Raw genomic sequence first — 18799 nt, forward strand, 5'->3', positions numbered from 1 at the left:
TTAGCAATGAAATAGGTGCTCTTTAAAAATCAGGATCTGTATTTTTTAGTAGCTGTATTATCATATACCTCACCATTCAAATGTAACAAGACTTAATGGAAAAAATTCAAATGGGAGAGAGAAAAAACCTACGAAAGTCATTACTTGGTCAAACCCTGTCTTCCATTCAAAAAGTGAACTGCATTTACCCACCAAATGACCAGATTCTGAATCCTAATTTTGTGATTTGCAAACAGATGATACTGATTGTGCATCAGACAAAGACATTGATTCGTTACATAGTTGATTATTATTATTATACTGTAAATAAATAGCATGCAAAAATGCTGATGTGTGGAAACATTTTGCTTACTGGTGAATGGCCTGTAAGAACTTGCGCTGATGTTTGCGCACTTTGGCATGATCTATCTTCTTCACTAATTTTGTGTGTTTGTAGATGAGCCATGTTTCCCTGAGTACATTGGCAGCTGTGTTCTTTACCTGAGATCAAAGAAGAACAGCAAGCATTACACACGTCGTGAAGCACTGATAGACAATTCAGTCAAACGATTCAGTCACTTACTCTTTTACAAAGTTGGGTGTCCATCATGAAATTGTGGACGTGCTTCTCAGCTTTTGTCAGTTCTAACTTTCTGGCTACCACTGCGACTACAAGTGCAGTGCACCCAGCACCCTACAAGAAGAGATGTTGAATAGTATCCAGTTGGAAAATAAGTAGTTACAGCAAATGTATACAGTACACTTAAAAGACATACCATAATTCCTGTAAGAAGACAGACCCCTTTCCCACAATATGTATGAGGAACCATATCCCCATAGCCAATTGATAGGAAAGTTATAGAAATTAGCCACATAGCTCCAAGAAAGTTACTAGTGACTTCCTGTTTGTCATGATACCTGTAAAAGTAAAAACACAATAGAGAGAGAACCATGATCAGATTAATATCTCTGGAAATGTATGAATGTGTAGCAAGATATTTATTTAAAGGTGCCAAAGAATGCATTGAAATAATCTGTTAAATTGTTCTCTGATATCTACATAGAAAATATGTGACTTTATTAAGTGCAAAAATTATTTATGAAGCGTTTTTACATGTCTATTTACAACCCTACACTTAAAAAAATAACGTTTTGGTGTAGTAAAATATATTAGATTAACCCTCATAATTTATACATAGTAATATTACCATTTATTGGGAACTAGATTTTCCTAAGTAAAGTGATGATAAATACACAATTAATTCATGTACAAAATTAACTGTGTGGGAATAGTAAGTCGTATTATATATTTTCTTGTCTTATGGTCACTGCACATAGTCAATTTTAATCAAAAAACTTTAGTGCGTTCAAGTCAAAAATCTAAGTTCATTTAACTTAAGCATATAAAAACTAAAACATTCAAGTAAAATTAAGCTTTTTATTTGAAAATTTGCACATGTTGAAGGAATACCCACAATATTTAGATTTTTTAAAGCTTTTAACAGAATTAGAACTGATAAGAACTGTAACTACTTAAATATTTGTTAATAAAATGTCATAAAGGTTTAAGCTGTTATATTATTCATGTTGTATTGTTTTATGTATGTAATTTTGTGAAGTCACTGTTAAGGTAATCGGTGTTTCCTTACATGAACCCTGTTCAAAACATTTTATTGTATTTCTCTCCACAGTGCTGACAATGGATGTCAAAAATGTCGTTTTCTGTGGAGAATCAAGTTTATTCCATGAATTTTGTGTTATAATGCCATTTATAACACTAGGAGTAACTAAGTCCAAAGAACTATGTTTGGACTAAGAAAATAACAAACAGTAAATACAATACAATCTACCATACAAATAAGATATATTTAATATATTTAGGACAGCAATGCTTTAATATTCAAAAAAAGTAATAGACTTAACCTAAAAAAATAAAATAAATCTAACTTCTAAAACAAAAATAATTAAGTGGCATTTACTTAATTATTTAATTTAACAAATGTTTTTCATGCATTATAAGTTAGATTAGATTTTTTTAAGTAAATTTTACAAGTTTTTTTTCAGTGTAGGATTTGTCTTCAGAATGAAATGCTCTATTATTGCCTTATTTGAAAGGGTTATAAATAATAATGTTGAGCTCTGCTCAGATTGGCTGTTTCTTAAAGCAGTTCAGTTCAAGATGCTCAGTGTGTGTGTATACGGACCTTATGTTTTAGCCTGTCTCAGATGAAGATATAGATTTTTTGAGTAATAATTAATTATTCCTAAATTGGAAAAAGATGTTTCTTAGTGGTAAGTCTGTGTTTTTTCAGTATGGACCTGCAAAACTTTAACTCAGAGGTAGAACTATAAGCATTAGCTAGTAGAACTAGCATTAGTTCTACTAGCTAAGTAGAACTATAAGCATTAGCTAGTAGCGCTAACTCAGCAGCCACAACTTTGTTTTTAGCATTGTAACAACACTGTAATTAATGAAATGTGTAATTTAATGTTGGGGTGTACATTTCGACTGTAACATCACAGTCTGTGTTATGCTGAGATTGGACTGTTTTTCAGTGGTCTTTTGTATGCACAAGGTTTACAAAAGAAAGCGGAAACGATCGTGTTTTATTATTCATCTATGCCTAGGTAAATACAGTTTTACATTCTATGGCACCTTTAAGTTCTGTTTGAATGTTTGGTAATACAATTTATGAAAGTGAATGTTTGATGTTTCAACATCAGGACCTGAAAAAGAAACATTTCCTGATTTTGTTTTCACTTAAATAAATTATTAACCAAGAGAAACTTACCAACAGCAGTCATTATCATATAATATACAGTATATTAAAAATAACAACAGATTATTAAAAAAGCAATATTTATATGGGGAGGGGAGTATAATGCTCTGTGTACTTTTGTGATAATTAAGAATTAATTCAAAGAAATTTCAATGTAAAAAGGACAAAGGATACAAATGTAAAATTCAAACTAATGTGCATTTTTAAATAAGAAAATACTAAATAAGGTTAAAGCTTATTTCTCATATTAGCAATGGTTAACATTTTAAAAAAGTCCACACTTCAAAGGACAATCCAATCATTAAAAATAATTAAAAAAAATACAAGCCCCACATACAGATAAACTAGACTATTCTTATCAGCTCATCCACATGTTTGCAAGAGTTTGACCTTTCAACAGTGTGTCAGGGAGTCAGAAGACATTTATCTGCATTTAATACAGTATTGAAATACCTTTGATGAGAAAGAAAAAAATCAATGCCCACAGGCTATTCAACAATCATACTGAGCAGCCAGACTGAGCACAAATGAACCACAATGTTAATTCAGATTTAATTATTCCTAAATGTTTCCTTCAAGGCAGCATACGCAGAACACAAGCGATGTCATGCCAATATTAACTGTGCCTGAACTGCATATAGCACAATCCAACTCTGCAGCCATGCTCCAAGAGCAAGAAAGTTTTTGGGTCGTTTTGTGTTTTTCTTCAAAAACAGTGTCGATAAAAGTCCCTCTTTTTACATGCGAGAAGCATAGTTTCCATGCAGGCATTGTAAAGATATCCACATCCTGCATGCTGAGATATAAGCCAGTATATTGAGAGCAGAGGCAAACCCTATTGTCACTCGATCACTATATTAGTAATAATAATGAAGTGATCGTTTTCAATCATATAGATAAAAGCAAGGGATTATTCTCAGAAAGTATGAGAACATTCCCATGATCACACATTGCTGGCAAAAACCATCCTCAGATAGTTTTTGGTCATTTTTAGCTGATCTTTTTGAAGCTGGTGTCAGATCTCAGAGGTTAAAAGGGTCCTTTGTGCTGTAATCACATGATTTTATTCTAGGAAAGCTCTGGTAAATGCCTTCTAGAATGAGGGGATGAAGTCAAATCCTGTGAGGTCTGCGCACTTGCATGGAATAAATGTGTTATCATGACTACGCACACTATTATCAATAATCAATAACGGTTTTGACGGTGCAGATGTGCATTAACATTTCACTCAATGCTGAAGATTTTGGAAACGAAAATGAAATGCCATTGGCTTTCTAAAGCTCTCAATATACTGTATGCAATACTGGCATAAAATGGAGAAGAGCTGGCACCACCTTCAACTTAGATCAAGAATCTATTTCAAGAAAGCATCTCCCCAAATATCCCACTCATATCCCAAATTCCCCATACAAACTTCTACATTTAGCAATTACGTTCAGAATCCAGCAGTGAAAGACAATCTCATACCTTTTATGAGTCAAACCCTGACAGCATGATTAGAGGATGCAATGATGAAAGAAATATAGAGACATTTAAACCTGTTTACCAATGTTCACAGTGGACTCAAGAAAAATTCCCACCACGTCGCTTTTCTGTGTTGTGTTTTACTTTCAACTCAAACTGAATTTTAAAGATTTCAGTGTGATGATTAAAAACAGACAAGCTTCATATAAAATGCTTTAAGCACAATCAACACACAAAAAACATCTTAAACCTGCTTAAGATGGTTTAAGGTTTTCTAACTTTCCATTCTGATAACCGAAAGCCCAGGAAATCTTTACATTTGTACAGCTGGGAGATTATCCAAGGTGCATTTACGGTTTGCGGATTCCCTGGGAATGAAACCCATGACCTTGGCATTGCCAGCATCATGAGCTACCAGCTACAAGAATTTTATGCCCATCCTCTTTTTGTTTTGTCTTAGATGCATCTCCAGTAACTGGAGGTTTGTATACATGGTGAAACTGTCATAACATCTTGACAAAATCTGTTTCTCTTTCTATCCTCTATACTGAGACTTCACCAATGGTCTGTTACATTTATAGTCTATTTCATCATTAAATTGCTTTTCTTTTATCATATTTTCTGAAATACCATATTACTTAAGAGTACCATAAACATGGAATGATGGATGGAATTGAATGAACGTTTGGGAAAAGGGCCTAAGATACTGCCACAGTCATGCAAAATATCCCAGGAAAAGCAGAGAGGCAGAGAGGATAGGGACCAAAAGATGAAAACCGTAAAGCAATGAACTAAAGTGTGATTGATAAGCCAACGTTGCAAATAGCAGAAATGTTCCTCCAATGTCCCAACTTTTCCTTGATATTCCCATCCCTCCCATTCCAGACGGACTCCCTGCTCGTCCAGTCTCACACCGTTCTGCCTTTTGGGCTGGCCAGTGTGCTTGCAGAAAACCATAGTGCTGTAAAATGCCCAATTTAGCAGACTGTTGAGAAACAAGCGCCTCTTTTGAAAGGACGACATCAGTAAACATGAAGACTTTCATGCTGTTTCATAGTTTACCAGAAGTGGGAACCCAATCTAGTCTAAAACATTGTGTTTTTTTTTCTTTCTGAAGAGACTGTGCTAGAATGGACAGCTTCCTTTACACCTGTTGTCTCAAAGTGGCTCAGCATCTTTTAACCGATGTGTTTCAGGCCGCACACATTGTCTACATGGCAATCTTTTAAGTAAAAGCTAAATGTGTGGGAACAAAGATTTAACCTAACCACTACAACAGCCTACATCTTAATACATGTATCATGTTTAAAAGACAAAGACATGGCAAGGTCCTTTCTCAGGTCGCTATGCGAATCTTTTGTGCTGGGGTTTATTATGGTTCAATAACAGCTGCTAAAGGAATAATAGAGAAAAAGAGTTGCCCTCAGGCGTATTTGTAAAGGTGATTTAAAGGAGCTGCTCCATTTTAACACAAACTCTCTCTCCTCCCTCCTACTCCTAAGCACTTTAGAAAGAGACGCTTGATTCGCAGGGCTGCGCAAATCATAGCTTTCCAAACCATTAGTGCATTTTCTAAAAGCAAACTTCTCTTTTTGCAGATGGTGCCACATTCACACGTTATTTTTCCTTTTTTTCCAAAAAAACCCTAAATCCCACCCCTCCCCATCTTAGAGCAGCAGTGGCACCAGCTCAATGAACAATGATAGGTTTTTCCACGGCTAGAGAACAAGGACTCACATGGCATCCCTATGGAGCAGCATAGAGGGGAAACAGAAAGTACAACAGTGAATTATAGTCACACACACACACACACACACATTCACACACACATACACTCAACCTCCTCCCATACATTTATAAAGCGCGCGCTTGATGCAAATTACTCACGCAAGGAATATAACAGTGTGTGGGCAGCATCGTGTCGTGCATTGGGGCTGATGAGACTGGGTTGCAGAGTGCTGGGTTGTGGTATGGTGTAACGTTAACCTTCACCTCATTTACCACTCCAAACTCTTTATTATTACCTGCTATGAGCTGATTGACTACAAGGAGAAAAAATTGCCAGAGACCAATAAAACAAACTCCTTTTATGAACAAATCTTTTGGAGTAAAAATCCTCTTTTGAATTTAGATGAGATGAGAGTAACAATGGCTGACACATCTTTTGCTTTCGCAAAGCATTTTGTAGTTTTGTCTTGAATGCAAAAAGACACCATTCATACATAGATACTAGATTTTTAAGAACGCTTATGTGTGGACCAACCCAATCTCAAGGCATTTGTGGTAGTCACAATTTTTTATCTATTTATTTATTTTCATAGACATGATTTTCTTTTTTTTTCATGTCAATGGGCAAAAATGTATTTTTCGTGTCACTCAGCATGAATTTCTAAATATTGTTTTTTGTCTCCCCAAGCACAACTTTCTTTTTTGTGTCATTTTATGTATTGCTATGTAGTTTTTTTCTTTATTTTATTGCTATTGATGCTCAGGGTTGGGTTAAGAACGACTTTCAGTTACAACTCGGACAGCTTAACCCAAACCCCAAATAACCCTAACCCCAAATGACAATGGTTTAACAATGAAAAAAAAACAATACAAAAAATGACAAAAAAAAGAAAGTTGAGCTTGGGGACATAAAAAAACTGAGGAAACTGTGTCAATAAACACAAATAAATAATCAAATATTTTGGTGGCACAGACCAATTTATGCAAATGTGACCCAGTCTCTTCAGTAAAAGTATATCCTTGATATCTTCAATAGTGACTGAAAGATTGGAATCAATGTATAAAGCAAAAAATGAAAATAAACTTATAAATAGACTTTCTAAAAAAACATCCCCCAAAACTTTTTTTAAATGTTGGTTTATTTTCAACCCAGTGCTGGGTCAAAATGGACAAACCCCACTGTTGGGTTAAATTAACCCATAAAATGTTTACATTTGTCCCAACAATGGATTAAAACTACCCAGCAAAAATAAATAGCACTAAAAGCTCATAATCATAGCAACTATAAAGCACCATCTGGGGGGTAGGGTATAGCACCATATATGGTTCTTTTTCCTTTATGTCATTCCAGCCTCTACAGCTATAGGTAAACCAGTAAATCCATACACAGGTTGGGAAAAAAACAATGTGGCATCTCCAATTTGCCTAACTTGTATGTTTTTGGCCTGTGGGGGGAAACTGGAGTACCCATGCTGACACAGGGAGAACATGCAAACTCCACACAGAAAGGCCACCTGCCCTAGCCGGGGCTCGAACCGGGGACCTTCTTGCTGTGAGGTAAAAGAGCTACCCGCTAAGCCACTGTGCCGCCCCAGATAGGGTTCTATATAGCACAATATGGTTCTACACAGATGCTACACAGGTACTTCATAAATGCTATATAGCACTTTAAATTGTTTCCCTATATGATTACGAGCCAGTGAACCACTTTTAGTGCTATTTAGCACCGTTTGTTTAAGAGTGTAGGTTAAATTACAACCCAACAGGTTGTGTTTGTCTCTTTTTGACCCAATGCTGGGTTGAATTCAATCATGGGTCTCTTGACGAGAGATTATTACCATTTTTTGTGTCGCTACAAAGTATCCCCTACCGATTAATTTATTTACAGACTGTGTTGTTTCAACCCATGGTTGGGTTATATTTTTTTATCCAACATGCTGGGCTGCTACCAATGTGGACTTTTTTATGTTACTTTAAAGCAATGGTTGGATTTGTCCATATTTATCCAACCATGGGATGAAACAACCCAGAGTTTTTTTGAGTGCAGTGGGCAAACATTTTTCTTTTTGTTTTGCTAAAAAAATTATGAATTACACTAATGTTTCTGTTTTGGTGTTTGTTTGATGATATTTCATCTAATCCCAAACTACCGAAACTACAAATATTATTTTCAAACGACTGAAGGAGTGGATTCTTGATTCCTGTCTCCAATTCATTATATAAGTTATTTTGAATTATTAATCAGATACTAATCAATATTTATCGTCTCAAAAATTAAGGTGATTTGGCTAAATTCCTCATGCTTAGGAATTTGACATAATGTGTATTTGTTTACTTAAACCTTTCTGGAGACAATGCTTATCCTAGTCCCAGACTAAAGTGCATTTTGAGCTGCCTTAATACTAAAACATCTTGCACTGACACATCTTAAAGTCGCCATGAAACGGAAGTATCAATTGCCTATTTTCCCGTGGTGATGTGTATCCGAGTAAAACCGGCCTCTAAAATGAAATAAGGCAGGGCTGGATTTGAATTTGTCCATCGAGATCTGATTGGATCATTTAAAGTTGGGTTATGTTTCTAATTGCTAATCGCAGCGATCTTCTCCCGGACCCTGTCCACTTGCCATACATTATGACCGAAAGTAAAGAGAGATCGTTTTTAGGAGGGGAGGAGATTCGCAACTTTGATTAAAGATTATGAGGGCACATGAATTTTTTAAAATTAATGAAGCTCACAGATAAATCATTTGTAAAAAACACCACAATATTACAAAACAAATTACAGTTTTTATGTTTACTTTCATTGCGACTTTAACATACATCAGTGCCATTGTTTTGTCTCAAGATGAACACCAGTATGTTTGTAAAAGCTACTTAAAGGCAAGGTGCATGATTTTTGAAAAAACACTTTGGAAAAGGGAGTCGGGACGAGTACCAAAACACACTTGTAGCCAATCAGCATTAAGGTGCGTTTCTACTAACCGACATCGTTGCCTGGGTTGCGTATGTGTGTGGCGGGTCTATCAAAAGAAGGTTCAGATTCTATTGGGGTAGGGCGTGTTTGTTTAGGTGATTTCAAATGTCAACATTGATCATGCACCCCGCCTTAAAATGTACTAATATAATTTAAGACTAGTTCTGGATTAATCTAAACCCTGTCAAGGAAACCGCCCCTCTATGTTCTATGTCCATATATACAGGCACGGATAGGATTTCTATAGTTCCTAATAGGTCTTTCTCTCACTTTACAGTTCCCAACATGAGCAAGAAAGTACTTAGACCTTGGGGAAGGGTGTGTGTATTCTCAGCTTATTGTTACCGTAGGCGAATAGCTCTTAAGAACAATGTGGCACTGGAGGTGGATAAATGGCCATGAAGGGATAATGGATGTGACCTCTGCCCTGCACAGGTTATTTTCTTTTTATGACTTCTCACTCTCATACCGTTAATCAATGGACATATTTGAACTAAATGTCCATGTGTGGAGATTTTCTGAGTGTTTCCACTAATCAGAATCATGACGTTTAAAGTAATGACATAGTTTTCCTACCTGTGTTATAATTACTGTTGTATTGTATGTGTGAGCAAAGCGGCCTAGGAACCTTTCTGAGTGTTGAAGCTAACTTCTGTTTATTAAACTGCAAACAATTATTTAGAGTAAAAATTATTTTATTAATTGCATCTCTGACTTCTGGTCCTTATTTATCATTACTGATCAACAGGTCTTAACTGTAAATCCCCTACATGATGGTATAAACAGACTTTGTAGTAGTAGACCTCAGCTTATTCATGTCCCATTGTATAAATTAGACTTAAGGTAGGTTGGAGAGGTAAAGGTAAGGAGAAGCAGCTAACACAGGCAGAAATGGAAAAGACACACATACATACAACTAAACACATACAGTTTAGACATGTAGTGATTGTTGCCTTTCAACTCTAAATCTAACCTATTCAGCACAGTGCCTGTGTCCATATGTTGTGCATGTCTTATTGCGTTGAAATCTACGCTGCTTCATGGAATGAGATCATGATGATGCAGCTTTGCGGTGGGTTTCCTCAGGGCACCTCGAATTACCAAACCAAATCATACCGTAAACAAACAAATTAGGTGGTCATGAATTATTTAACCATTTCTAATAGAGCTTAGAAACATAGACTGGGATTTGTGTTGCAATCGTGGAGCTGATGGGAGAAAAGCTCTTCATTCAAGCAGCGTGAGACTGTTGGAGAAGCTCCTGGAGGGAATGAAAGTGAGTAGAAGATGCTGATAGAAGAAAAGAAGACAGAACAAGAAAGAGGGGTGTGTGGTGGAGGGGTCGGAGCTGTGCTCGGGATAACGATTGTGATGGTGCCATACCTCTCACAGACCCGAACAGTCCAGGCTGCGATGATCCACGAGGAGATACTGAAGACCAGCAGCACAGTGCCAGGGCAGATGGTCATGAGGGTTTTCATGACGAAGCGCGTGTTGAAGTTGATTTTGTTGAGGGCACCTATACTACGCGAAGACGCGTCAGTGAATAGCTTGCTGTGGAGGAGCATGACCCGGCCGATCAGGTAGAGGCGGAGGAACATGGGGATGGAAAGGATGATGTCTACGTCGGCGTCTGCCACAGAGGGCACGTAGGTGAAGGCCAGCCGGGCAGTCCACGTGAACACATACTGGCCCGGGATTGGGTGAATGGCACAAACAAGCAGCTCTAGCACTATGAAGAAGATACGCTCGTATGTCATGGCTATCCTCCAGTCATCTGCCCCGTTGTCCACCATGAACAGCTGCAGAGGACGTGAAGAACAGAACAGTGTGTATTTAGTAGACAAATGATAAATGTCCTTTGTGTTAACGTAGGTATGGTCAGGTAATGTCTTAAAGGTGCAGTGTGTATTTTTTAAATACTTACTTTTAGTCTAGCTTACACTTAAAAAAAAATGCTGGGTTATTTTAAAATTAGAGTTGGGTCACAAAGGGAAAACGTCTCGGTTACGGATGTAACCCTCGTTCCCTGAAGGAGGGAACGGAGACGTCACGTCGTGACCGACGAATTGGGAACTCGCTTAGAGAGACCAATCTGCTTCGAATACTACTAAAACGCCAATGAACTTGGCATTGAGATATTTGCATAATGCTGGCGCCGCCCCGCCAGGTGCGTATATAAGCAGCAGGTGCAAATAAGGAAATTAGCTTCTTTTTCGCTGAGAAAGCCGGAAAGTGTGACCGGCCGTAACAGCAGGTGGCAGCACCTGTGGCGACGGGACGTGACGTCTCCGTTCCCTCCTTCAGGGAACGAGGGTTACATCCGTAACCGAGACGTTCCCTTTCAGTCGGTCACTACGACGTCACGTCGTGACCGACGAATTGGGAATCCCTATCAAAACGCCACTAGGGGCTGACCTCTTCCAGTGACTGCGTAAAAGCCCTCCGGTTCCACTTAAGGAGGAGGAGGTAGGTTTTAAGGCAGAAGGCCGGGCACTAGATGTTCCTTTAACCCCACAGAAGTGCCAGCGACTGGGAAGCGCCCTATCTGAGCGGGATAGGAACGCTGCGGAAGCCACCACCCGTCTTAAGGGCAAATGGTGGGCGAAGTCAACCGTAGTTGAGGAAATAAGACAGCCGTGGCTGTGTAAGCAAAGCAGTGCTCTGCTAAGGGAAACGTGGGCTAGTAGGATTAACCCCACGGAAAAATACTCACAAAGGAACCCGGTGGGACACAATGTGGAGCCCGAGCCAGACACGTAGGTTCGCGAGGATACAGCTAGTGAAAGGCTGACAGCCAATGCTCCGCAACAAAGGCTGCCAGGGCAGCGGAGGAAGAACAATTCAAACCATTACGCATTTTTGTTCTGAAGGCCTTCCATACTGACACAGTTATGAAGCATCAGTTGGAGGCTGCAAGCCGACCTGCGAGACTGTTCTCCGTGCCCTCCCTGGTGAGGAAAGAACACGAGAGGATACAGGCTCGATACGAACACTGTAAAATCTAATGAACGTATTAGGTGTCGCCCAACCAGCAGCTCTACAGATGTCTGTTAGCGAGGAACCACGAGCTAGAGCCCAAGATGAGGCAACACTCCGTGTGGAGTGCGCTCTCAAATTAAAGGGGCAAGGAATACCCTGAAGATTATAAGCCAGGGCGATAGTATCAACTATCCAATGAGACATCCTCTGCTTAGTGACAGCTTTCCCTTTCTGCTGGCCACCATAACAAACAAAGAGCTGGTCTGAGGTCCTGAGGCTTTGCGTGCGATCCACGTAGAGTCGCAGTGCGCGTACGGGGCACAACAAAGCCATGGTTGGGTCTGCGTCCTCCGGAGGCAGCGCTTGCAAGCTCACCACTTGATCTCTAAAAGGAGTAGTGGGAACTTTGGGCACGTAGCCTGGTCTGGGCCTCAATGTTACGCTTGAGGCAGCAGGACCAAACTGAAGGCACGAGTCGTCAACAGAGAATGCATGTAAATCCCCTACTCTCTTCACTGAGGCCAATGCTAGCAGGGTCAGAGCTTTCATTGATAAAAGCTTCAGACTCACAGACTGCAAAGGCTCGAACGGGGGGGCCTGAAGGGCTTTCAGCACCATGGACAAGTCCCAGGGAGGAATAGAAGGAGGGCGCGAGGGGTTTAGCCTACGAGCGCCTCTTAAAAATCTAATAACCAAATCATGCTGGCCAACTGATCTGCCGTTAATAAGTGAGTGATGAGCAGAAATAGCAGCGATATCAACTTTAATGGTGGAGGGTGACAGCCTACCGTCTAACCTATGTTGAAGATATAAAAGCACGATGTTAATAGGGCATTCTCTGGGGTCCTCGCGTTGCGAAGAGCACCAGGTGACGAAAAGGTTCCATTTAAACGCGTAAGCCCGTCTCGTAGACGGAGCTCGTGCCGCGTTGATTGTGTTAGATACCGCTTGCGGTAAATCACCTAAACCTTGCGCGCGCTCAAGGACCACACATGGAGATCCCACAGGTCGGGGCGCGGGTGCCATAATGTGCCCCCTCCCTGAGAAAGAAGGTCCTTCCTCAGGGGAATCCGCCAGGGAGGGGCTGTCGCGAGGAGCATTAACTCTGGAAACCAATTCTTGCTCGTCCAATATGGGGCGATCAGTAAAAGGCTCTCCTCGTCCTGCCTGACTTTGCACAGTGTCTGCGCGATTAAGCTCACTGGAGTGAATGCGTATTTGCGCATCCCCCGAGGCCAGCTGTGTGCCAATGCGTCCACGCCGAGGCTGCCCTCGGTTAGTGAATAAAATAGGCGACAGTGGGTATCGTCCGGCGACGCAAACAGATCTATCTGCGCACGACCGAACTTCTTCCAAATTAGCTGGACCGTCTGGGGGTGGAGTCGCCATTCGCCGGGGCGCGCAGCTCGAGAAAGCGCGTCCGCCGCTGTATTGAGCGAGCCCGGAATGTGAATGGCACGAAGGGACCTCAGATGCTTCTAACTCCAAAGGAGGAGATGACGAGCGAGATGCGACAGGTGACGGGAGCGCAAACCGCCTTGACGGTTGATATACGCAACGGTCGCAGTGTTGTCGGTGCGTACTAGTACATCCTTCCCTCGCAGCTCCGTAGCGAAGCGTACAAGTCCCAGATATACTGCCCACAACTCTCGGCAATTGATATGCCAGTGCAACTGGGGTGCTGTCCACACCCCCGAAGCCGTAAGCTCGTCGTACGTGGCACCCCAGCCCGTGTCGGACGCATCTGTATGTACAACAGCATGCCGAGCGATCTGTCTCATGGACACACCGGCCCTGAGAAACGCGGGGTCCGACCACGGGGGGAATGTTAGGCGACACGCAGGTGTAATGGTTACACGATGGATGCCGGCGCGCCACGCTCTCCTCGGGACTCGATCGTGAAGCCAACGCTGAAGCGGTCTCATATGGAGCAGTCCGAGCGGTGTCACGGCCGCTGCTGCTGCCATATGCCCCAGGAGCTTTTGAAATTGTTTCAGCGGGACCGCATTCTTCCCTCGGAATGAACCGAGGCAAGTCAGAATTGACTGGACGCGCTCTTCTGTCAAACGCGCTGATAAATCGATCGAGTCCAGTTCCATCCCGAGAAAAGAGATCCTCTGCGTGGGGCAGAGTTTGCTCTTTTCCCAGTTGACCCGAAGACCCAAACGGGCGAGATGCCGAAGCGTTAAATCTCTGTGTTCGCAAAGCGTCCGTCGAGAATGCGCTATTGTAAGCCAATCGTCGAGGTAAGCCAATATGCGAACGCCGCTCTCTCTGAGGGGTTTTAACGCCGCCTCCACTACTTTCGTGAACACACGGGGAGAGAGGGATAGCCCGAACGGTAAAACTTTGTACTGGTATGCCCGTCCCTCGAATGCAAACCGGAGAAACGGTCTGTGACGAGGGAGAATGGACACATGAAAGTACGCGTCTTTCAGGTCTATAGCCGCAAACCAATCTTGGGGGCGAATTGAATTGAATATTTGCTTCGGTGTTATCATCCTGAAAGACCTCCTCTGCAGAGATTTGTTCAGAACGCGCAAATCCAAGATCGGTCGTAACCCCCCGCCCTTTTTGGGTACTATAAAATACGGGCTGTAGAAGCCCGATCTCATCTCGGTTGGAGGGACCGGCTCGATCGCGTCCTTCGCCAGCAGGACTTCGACCTCTGCACGCAGTACATGTGCATCGGACGCTTTCACCGTGGTGAAACGAATGCCCGAGAATTTGGGTGTGTGCCGGTTGAATTGTATTTCGTAACCGAGGCGGACAGTGCGTAAAACCCAACGAGACGGGCTGGGAAGCTGAAGCCAAGCCCCCAGGGACCGTACGAGGGGAATTAACGGCACTACCGGGGTACCCGCGGGGGGGCGGCGGAGTGGGACAGGTGGTACTGCCGGTACGTCTGCTGGGACAGCATAAGTATCTACAGTATGTGTGTGTGTGACACTGACCTGAGCCCGCTGAGGGTGACGGTCGTCTGGTCTCCTCAGCGGAGAGCACAGACTCCGAAGAGGGTGCTGGTGGTCCCGTCTCCTCAGCGGAGAGCTGGGACTCCTCAGAACACCCGCTGGCGATAGAGGAGAGGGAGGAAGAGCATGTGAATGCCCGCTCACATCTCTCTCGATCCTCTGAAGACCTGGAGAAGGAATAGGAATGCACTCTTTTTGTGGTTTTGTGGGTGCCGGCTGAGATGCCGGCGGAACAGAAACAAAACGAAACCAAGGATTCTCCATCCGGCCCTCTACCGGTGGAGGGAGCGATGCCGTCACCGTCTCCCGAAGAGTGATCCCATCCAATTCCAGGTCGCCCGTCTCAGGGCCGCTTCGATTTCCGTTTACCACGGGAAGCGGGTGGGGCGGGCAGGGCGGGCTGCCGACGGCTGTTCCCCCTCCGTGGCCTGGAAGATGTTCTAGTGGGGGGGGTGGAGGCAGCCACCGCAGGGCGCCCTCGGCGAGGAGCAGACGGGGCCGCCGGCGCTGGAGGGCGAGATGCAGGTCGCTTGCGCCGGGGCATGATCTGAGCGATCGCCTCCGTCTGCTTCTGGGCGGCGGAGAACTGCTGGGCAAAAGACTCCACCGACTCACCGAAGAGACCAGCCTGGGACACGGGAGCGTCTAAGAACTTGTTCTTCTCCGCATCCGACATGTCCGCCAGACATAGCCATAAGTGGCGTTCCTGGACCACCATCGTGGACATGGCACGACCAATCGCCTGCGCTGTCACCTTCGTAGCGCGAAGAGCCAGATCAGTGGCAGCCCGGAGCTCCGAAAGGACAGGCGAGTCGTGTCCTCCCTCGTGCAGATCCCTCAAGGCCTTCGCTTGATGAACCTGCAGCAACGCCATTGCGTGCAGGGCTGAAGCCGCCTCTCCACATGCCTGGTGGGCAGCGCCCGTTAAACCGGAGGACTGTCTGCAGGCACGAGAGGGGAGGGTTGGGCGGTCCTTCCAAGAGGGAGCGTGAGCCGGACAAAGTTGCATCGCGACAGCACGCTCCACGGGAGGGATCCCCGTGTAACCCTTAGCGGCTCCGCTGGTGAGGGAGGTGAGGGGGGAGGGCTGAAACGGCCGTAATCTCATGGAAAACGGCGACTTCCAGGTTCTAGTCAGCTCCTCGTGCACCTCGGGGAAGAAAGGCACCGGTGGAGAGGGTTGTGAAACCCGGGCAGCTCCAAAGAACCAATCATCCAGGCGGGACGGTTCGGGCTGAGGGGGGGAACCCACTCTAACCCTACGGTCTCCGCCGCTCGAGCGAGCACGGCCACCATCTCTGGATCGAACTCCGGCGTCCCAACCCGACCAGAGGGAGGAAGGGCGTCGGGGTCCACGTCAGGGGGAGGAGGCCCACCCTCGGATGCTGCGGCGTCGGTGGACCCGGAGGGCGGCGCGATGGATTCTAGAGACATCGTAGAACACGACGCTGAAGTCTCCATCGGCACATCAACCGGCTGTGGATGAGGAGGCTGAGAGCCTGAGGACGAATCCCCCGCTCGGCTCAGCACAGTGATGCGCAGGTCGTCCTTAGAGAGCTTCACAGCCGCACCGTGGCGGCGTTCAGCACTCGCATGACGAGGGTTGCGTTTTTCCCGGAGGAAAGACAACCGTCTGCGCAAATCCACAAGGGACATGTTCTCGCAGTGAGAACACTTACCCCCAGCGAACGCTGCCTCTGCGTGCTCGATGCCCAAACACGAAAGACAACGCTCGTGACCGTCCTTCGGACCCATGTACTTGCCGCACCCAAGATCGCACGGACGAAAAGCCATCCTGAAAAGGACGCTGATGTCCGGATATACGAGAGAGTGGCTGCCTTTAACAAGGCACAAAGCTCTCTCGTATCACTCTTTTAGGGAAATTCACTCAGATGCTCAGTTGATGATGCGCACAGGGAAAGGCAACGCACACACTAAACTCAAAACAACAAACAGGTGTAGAGTCGTGGAATTAAGCGAAGCGTCCGCTGTGGTACTGCTAGTCCAACCAACTTCAGCAATCGAATCCCACCAGAGTAAAGTAGCTTCTCAGTAGCAGATACTGCCGGCTTTCGAAGCGATAAAAAGCTAATTTCCTTATTTGCACCTGCTGCTTATATACGCACCTGGCGGGGCGGCGCCAGCATTATGCAAATATCTCAATGCCAAGTTCATTGGCGTTTTAGTAGTATTCGAAGCAGATTGGTCTCTCTAAGCGAGTTCCCAATTCGTCGGTCACGACGTGACGTCGTAGTGACCGACTGAAAGGGAACTGCAGCCGTTGGTTTATATCAACCCTGAAAATGTTAATATTTGACCCATCTTTGACCCAAATTACAACCCAAAGGAATGGGTTCATCCCCTTTTGACCCAGCATTTTTAGACTGTAATATGTTGAGACAAGCATACACTTTAAAAAGTGAAAGTTTGGATCTACTTAAAAATGACTTTGATTAGCATCACATAAAAGATTTTACTGTTGAAAAAAACATTTTTTTTAGGTGTTAACAATTGAAGTAATATTTTAAGTTAATCCTACTGACTGAAGTCGACTCAGAGTCTTCAGCAGTTCTTGTTTTACTTGACCTCAGCGCTGCGTTCGATACCATTGACCACAAGATTTTACTTTAACGGCTAGAAAATGTAGTAGGAATTCAAAGTACAGTGCTTGCATGGTTCAAGTCTTATCTTTTAAATAGAACCTTTTCAGTAAATATCGGTCGAGATTGTTCACATCCTGGCTCTCTGCTTAGTGGGGTCCCACAGGGGTCTATTCTCGGCCCAATCTTGTTTTCTTTGTATCTGTTACCCCTTGGGTCAATTTTTAGCAAGCATGGAATCCCCTTTCACTTTTATGCAGATGATATGCAAATTTATCTCCCTTTGAAAAAGAACAGCAGGAACCAAATAGAGTTGTTGCGTAATTGTATACATGACATTAAATCATGGTTATCTCAAAATGTTTTAAAACTAAATGAAGAGAAAATTGAAATTGTGTGGTTTAGAGTTCCAAATAATGTTGATGATCTCGGTGACTTAGCCCCCTTTTGTAAGCCATTAGTTTAAAATTTAGGTGTTTTTTTGACAGTGATCTCAGTTTTGAGAGACAAATTTATTCTCTCGTGAAGTCTTGCTTCTATCATTTGAGATTAATAGCGAAAGTGAAACCATTTCTGTCCACTCGTGATCACGAAAAGCTCATTCATGCATTTATATTTATAAGATTAGACTACTGCAATGCGCTATATGTTGGCATAAATAAGACACTGACAGTTCAAATGTTGCTGCGAGACTTTTGACGGGTACTTGTAAGCGAGACCACATTACTCCAGTATTGAGCTCTTTAAACTGGCTACTGATCGACTACAGAATACATTTTAAAATTTTTATTTTCATTTATAAAGCATTGTATGGTATGGCTCCATGGTACCTGGCAAGTCTTATTAAGAAATATGAACCAAAACAATTCTTGAGGTCAGCTGACCAGCTGTTTTTAACGACTCCAAGGACAAAATGGAGAAGTGGAGATCGAGTTTTTGTAGCTATAGCTCCTAAACTTTGAAATGATCTACCCCTTTATATCAGATTGGAACATACACTTACTGCTTTTAAACATACGCTTAAAGAATACCTCCTAGCTTTAGCATTTAACGGGGTATAGTCTTTGAATTTCTAGATTATCAAATTGAGGGGTTTTATTTCACTGTTATTTATATGTGGTGTTAATGATGTATGTTTTATGATTATGTGTTTGTACAGCACTTTCAATGACAAGTTGTGTAAAAGTGCTTAATAAATGAATAAAGAAAAAATATATATAAAGAAAAAAATTAATCCAACTTTCACTTTTTTCAGATTTGTAGACTTTTCCTTGCCAAAATGCAATAAAGTGGGTCTCAGTGCTTGTTTGTGCATGCT

The 18799-nt window shown here is 43.0% G+C and overlaps 1 protein-coding gene across 4 annotated transcripts in view; it reads right to left on the reverse strand.

Annotated features, from left to right (window-relative positions):
- kcnn1a (potassium intermediate/small conductance calcium-activated channel, subfamily N, member 1a) overlaps nucleotides 1–18799 on the reverse strand; it is a 49095-nt gene that overhangs the window by 6467 nt on the left and 23829 nt on the right. For all 4 annotated transcript variants that reach the window (XM_065276291.1, XM_065276287.1, XM_065276289.2 and 1 more), the window contains exons 4-7: nucleotides 10311–10729; nucleotides 756–897; nucleotides 563–673; nucleotides 353–480 (exon numbers count right to left, since the gene is read on the reverse strand). In XM_065276291.1, the coding sequence (XP_065132363.1) occupies nucleotides 353–480; nucleotides 563–673; nucleotides 756–897; nucleotides 10311–10729 (800 nt within the window). The remainder of the gene's footprint in view (nucleotides 1–352; nucleotides 481–562; nucleotides 674–755; nucleotides 898–10310; nucleotides 10730–18799) is intronic.

Source organism: Paramisgurnus dabryanus, chromosome 6 (assembly GCF_030506205.2).
Source record: "Paramisgurnus dabryanus chromosome 6, PD_genome_1.1, whole genome shotgun sequence".
Lineage (NCBI taxonomy): Eukaryota > Metazoa > Chordata > Actinopteri > Cypriniformes > Cobitidae > Paramisgurnus > Paramisgurnus dabryanus.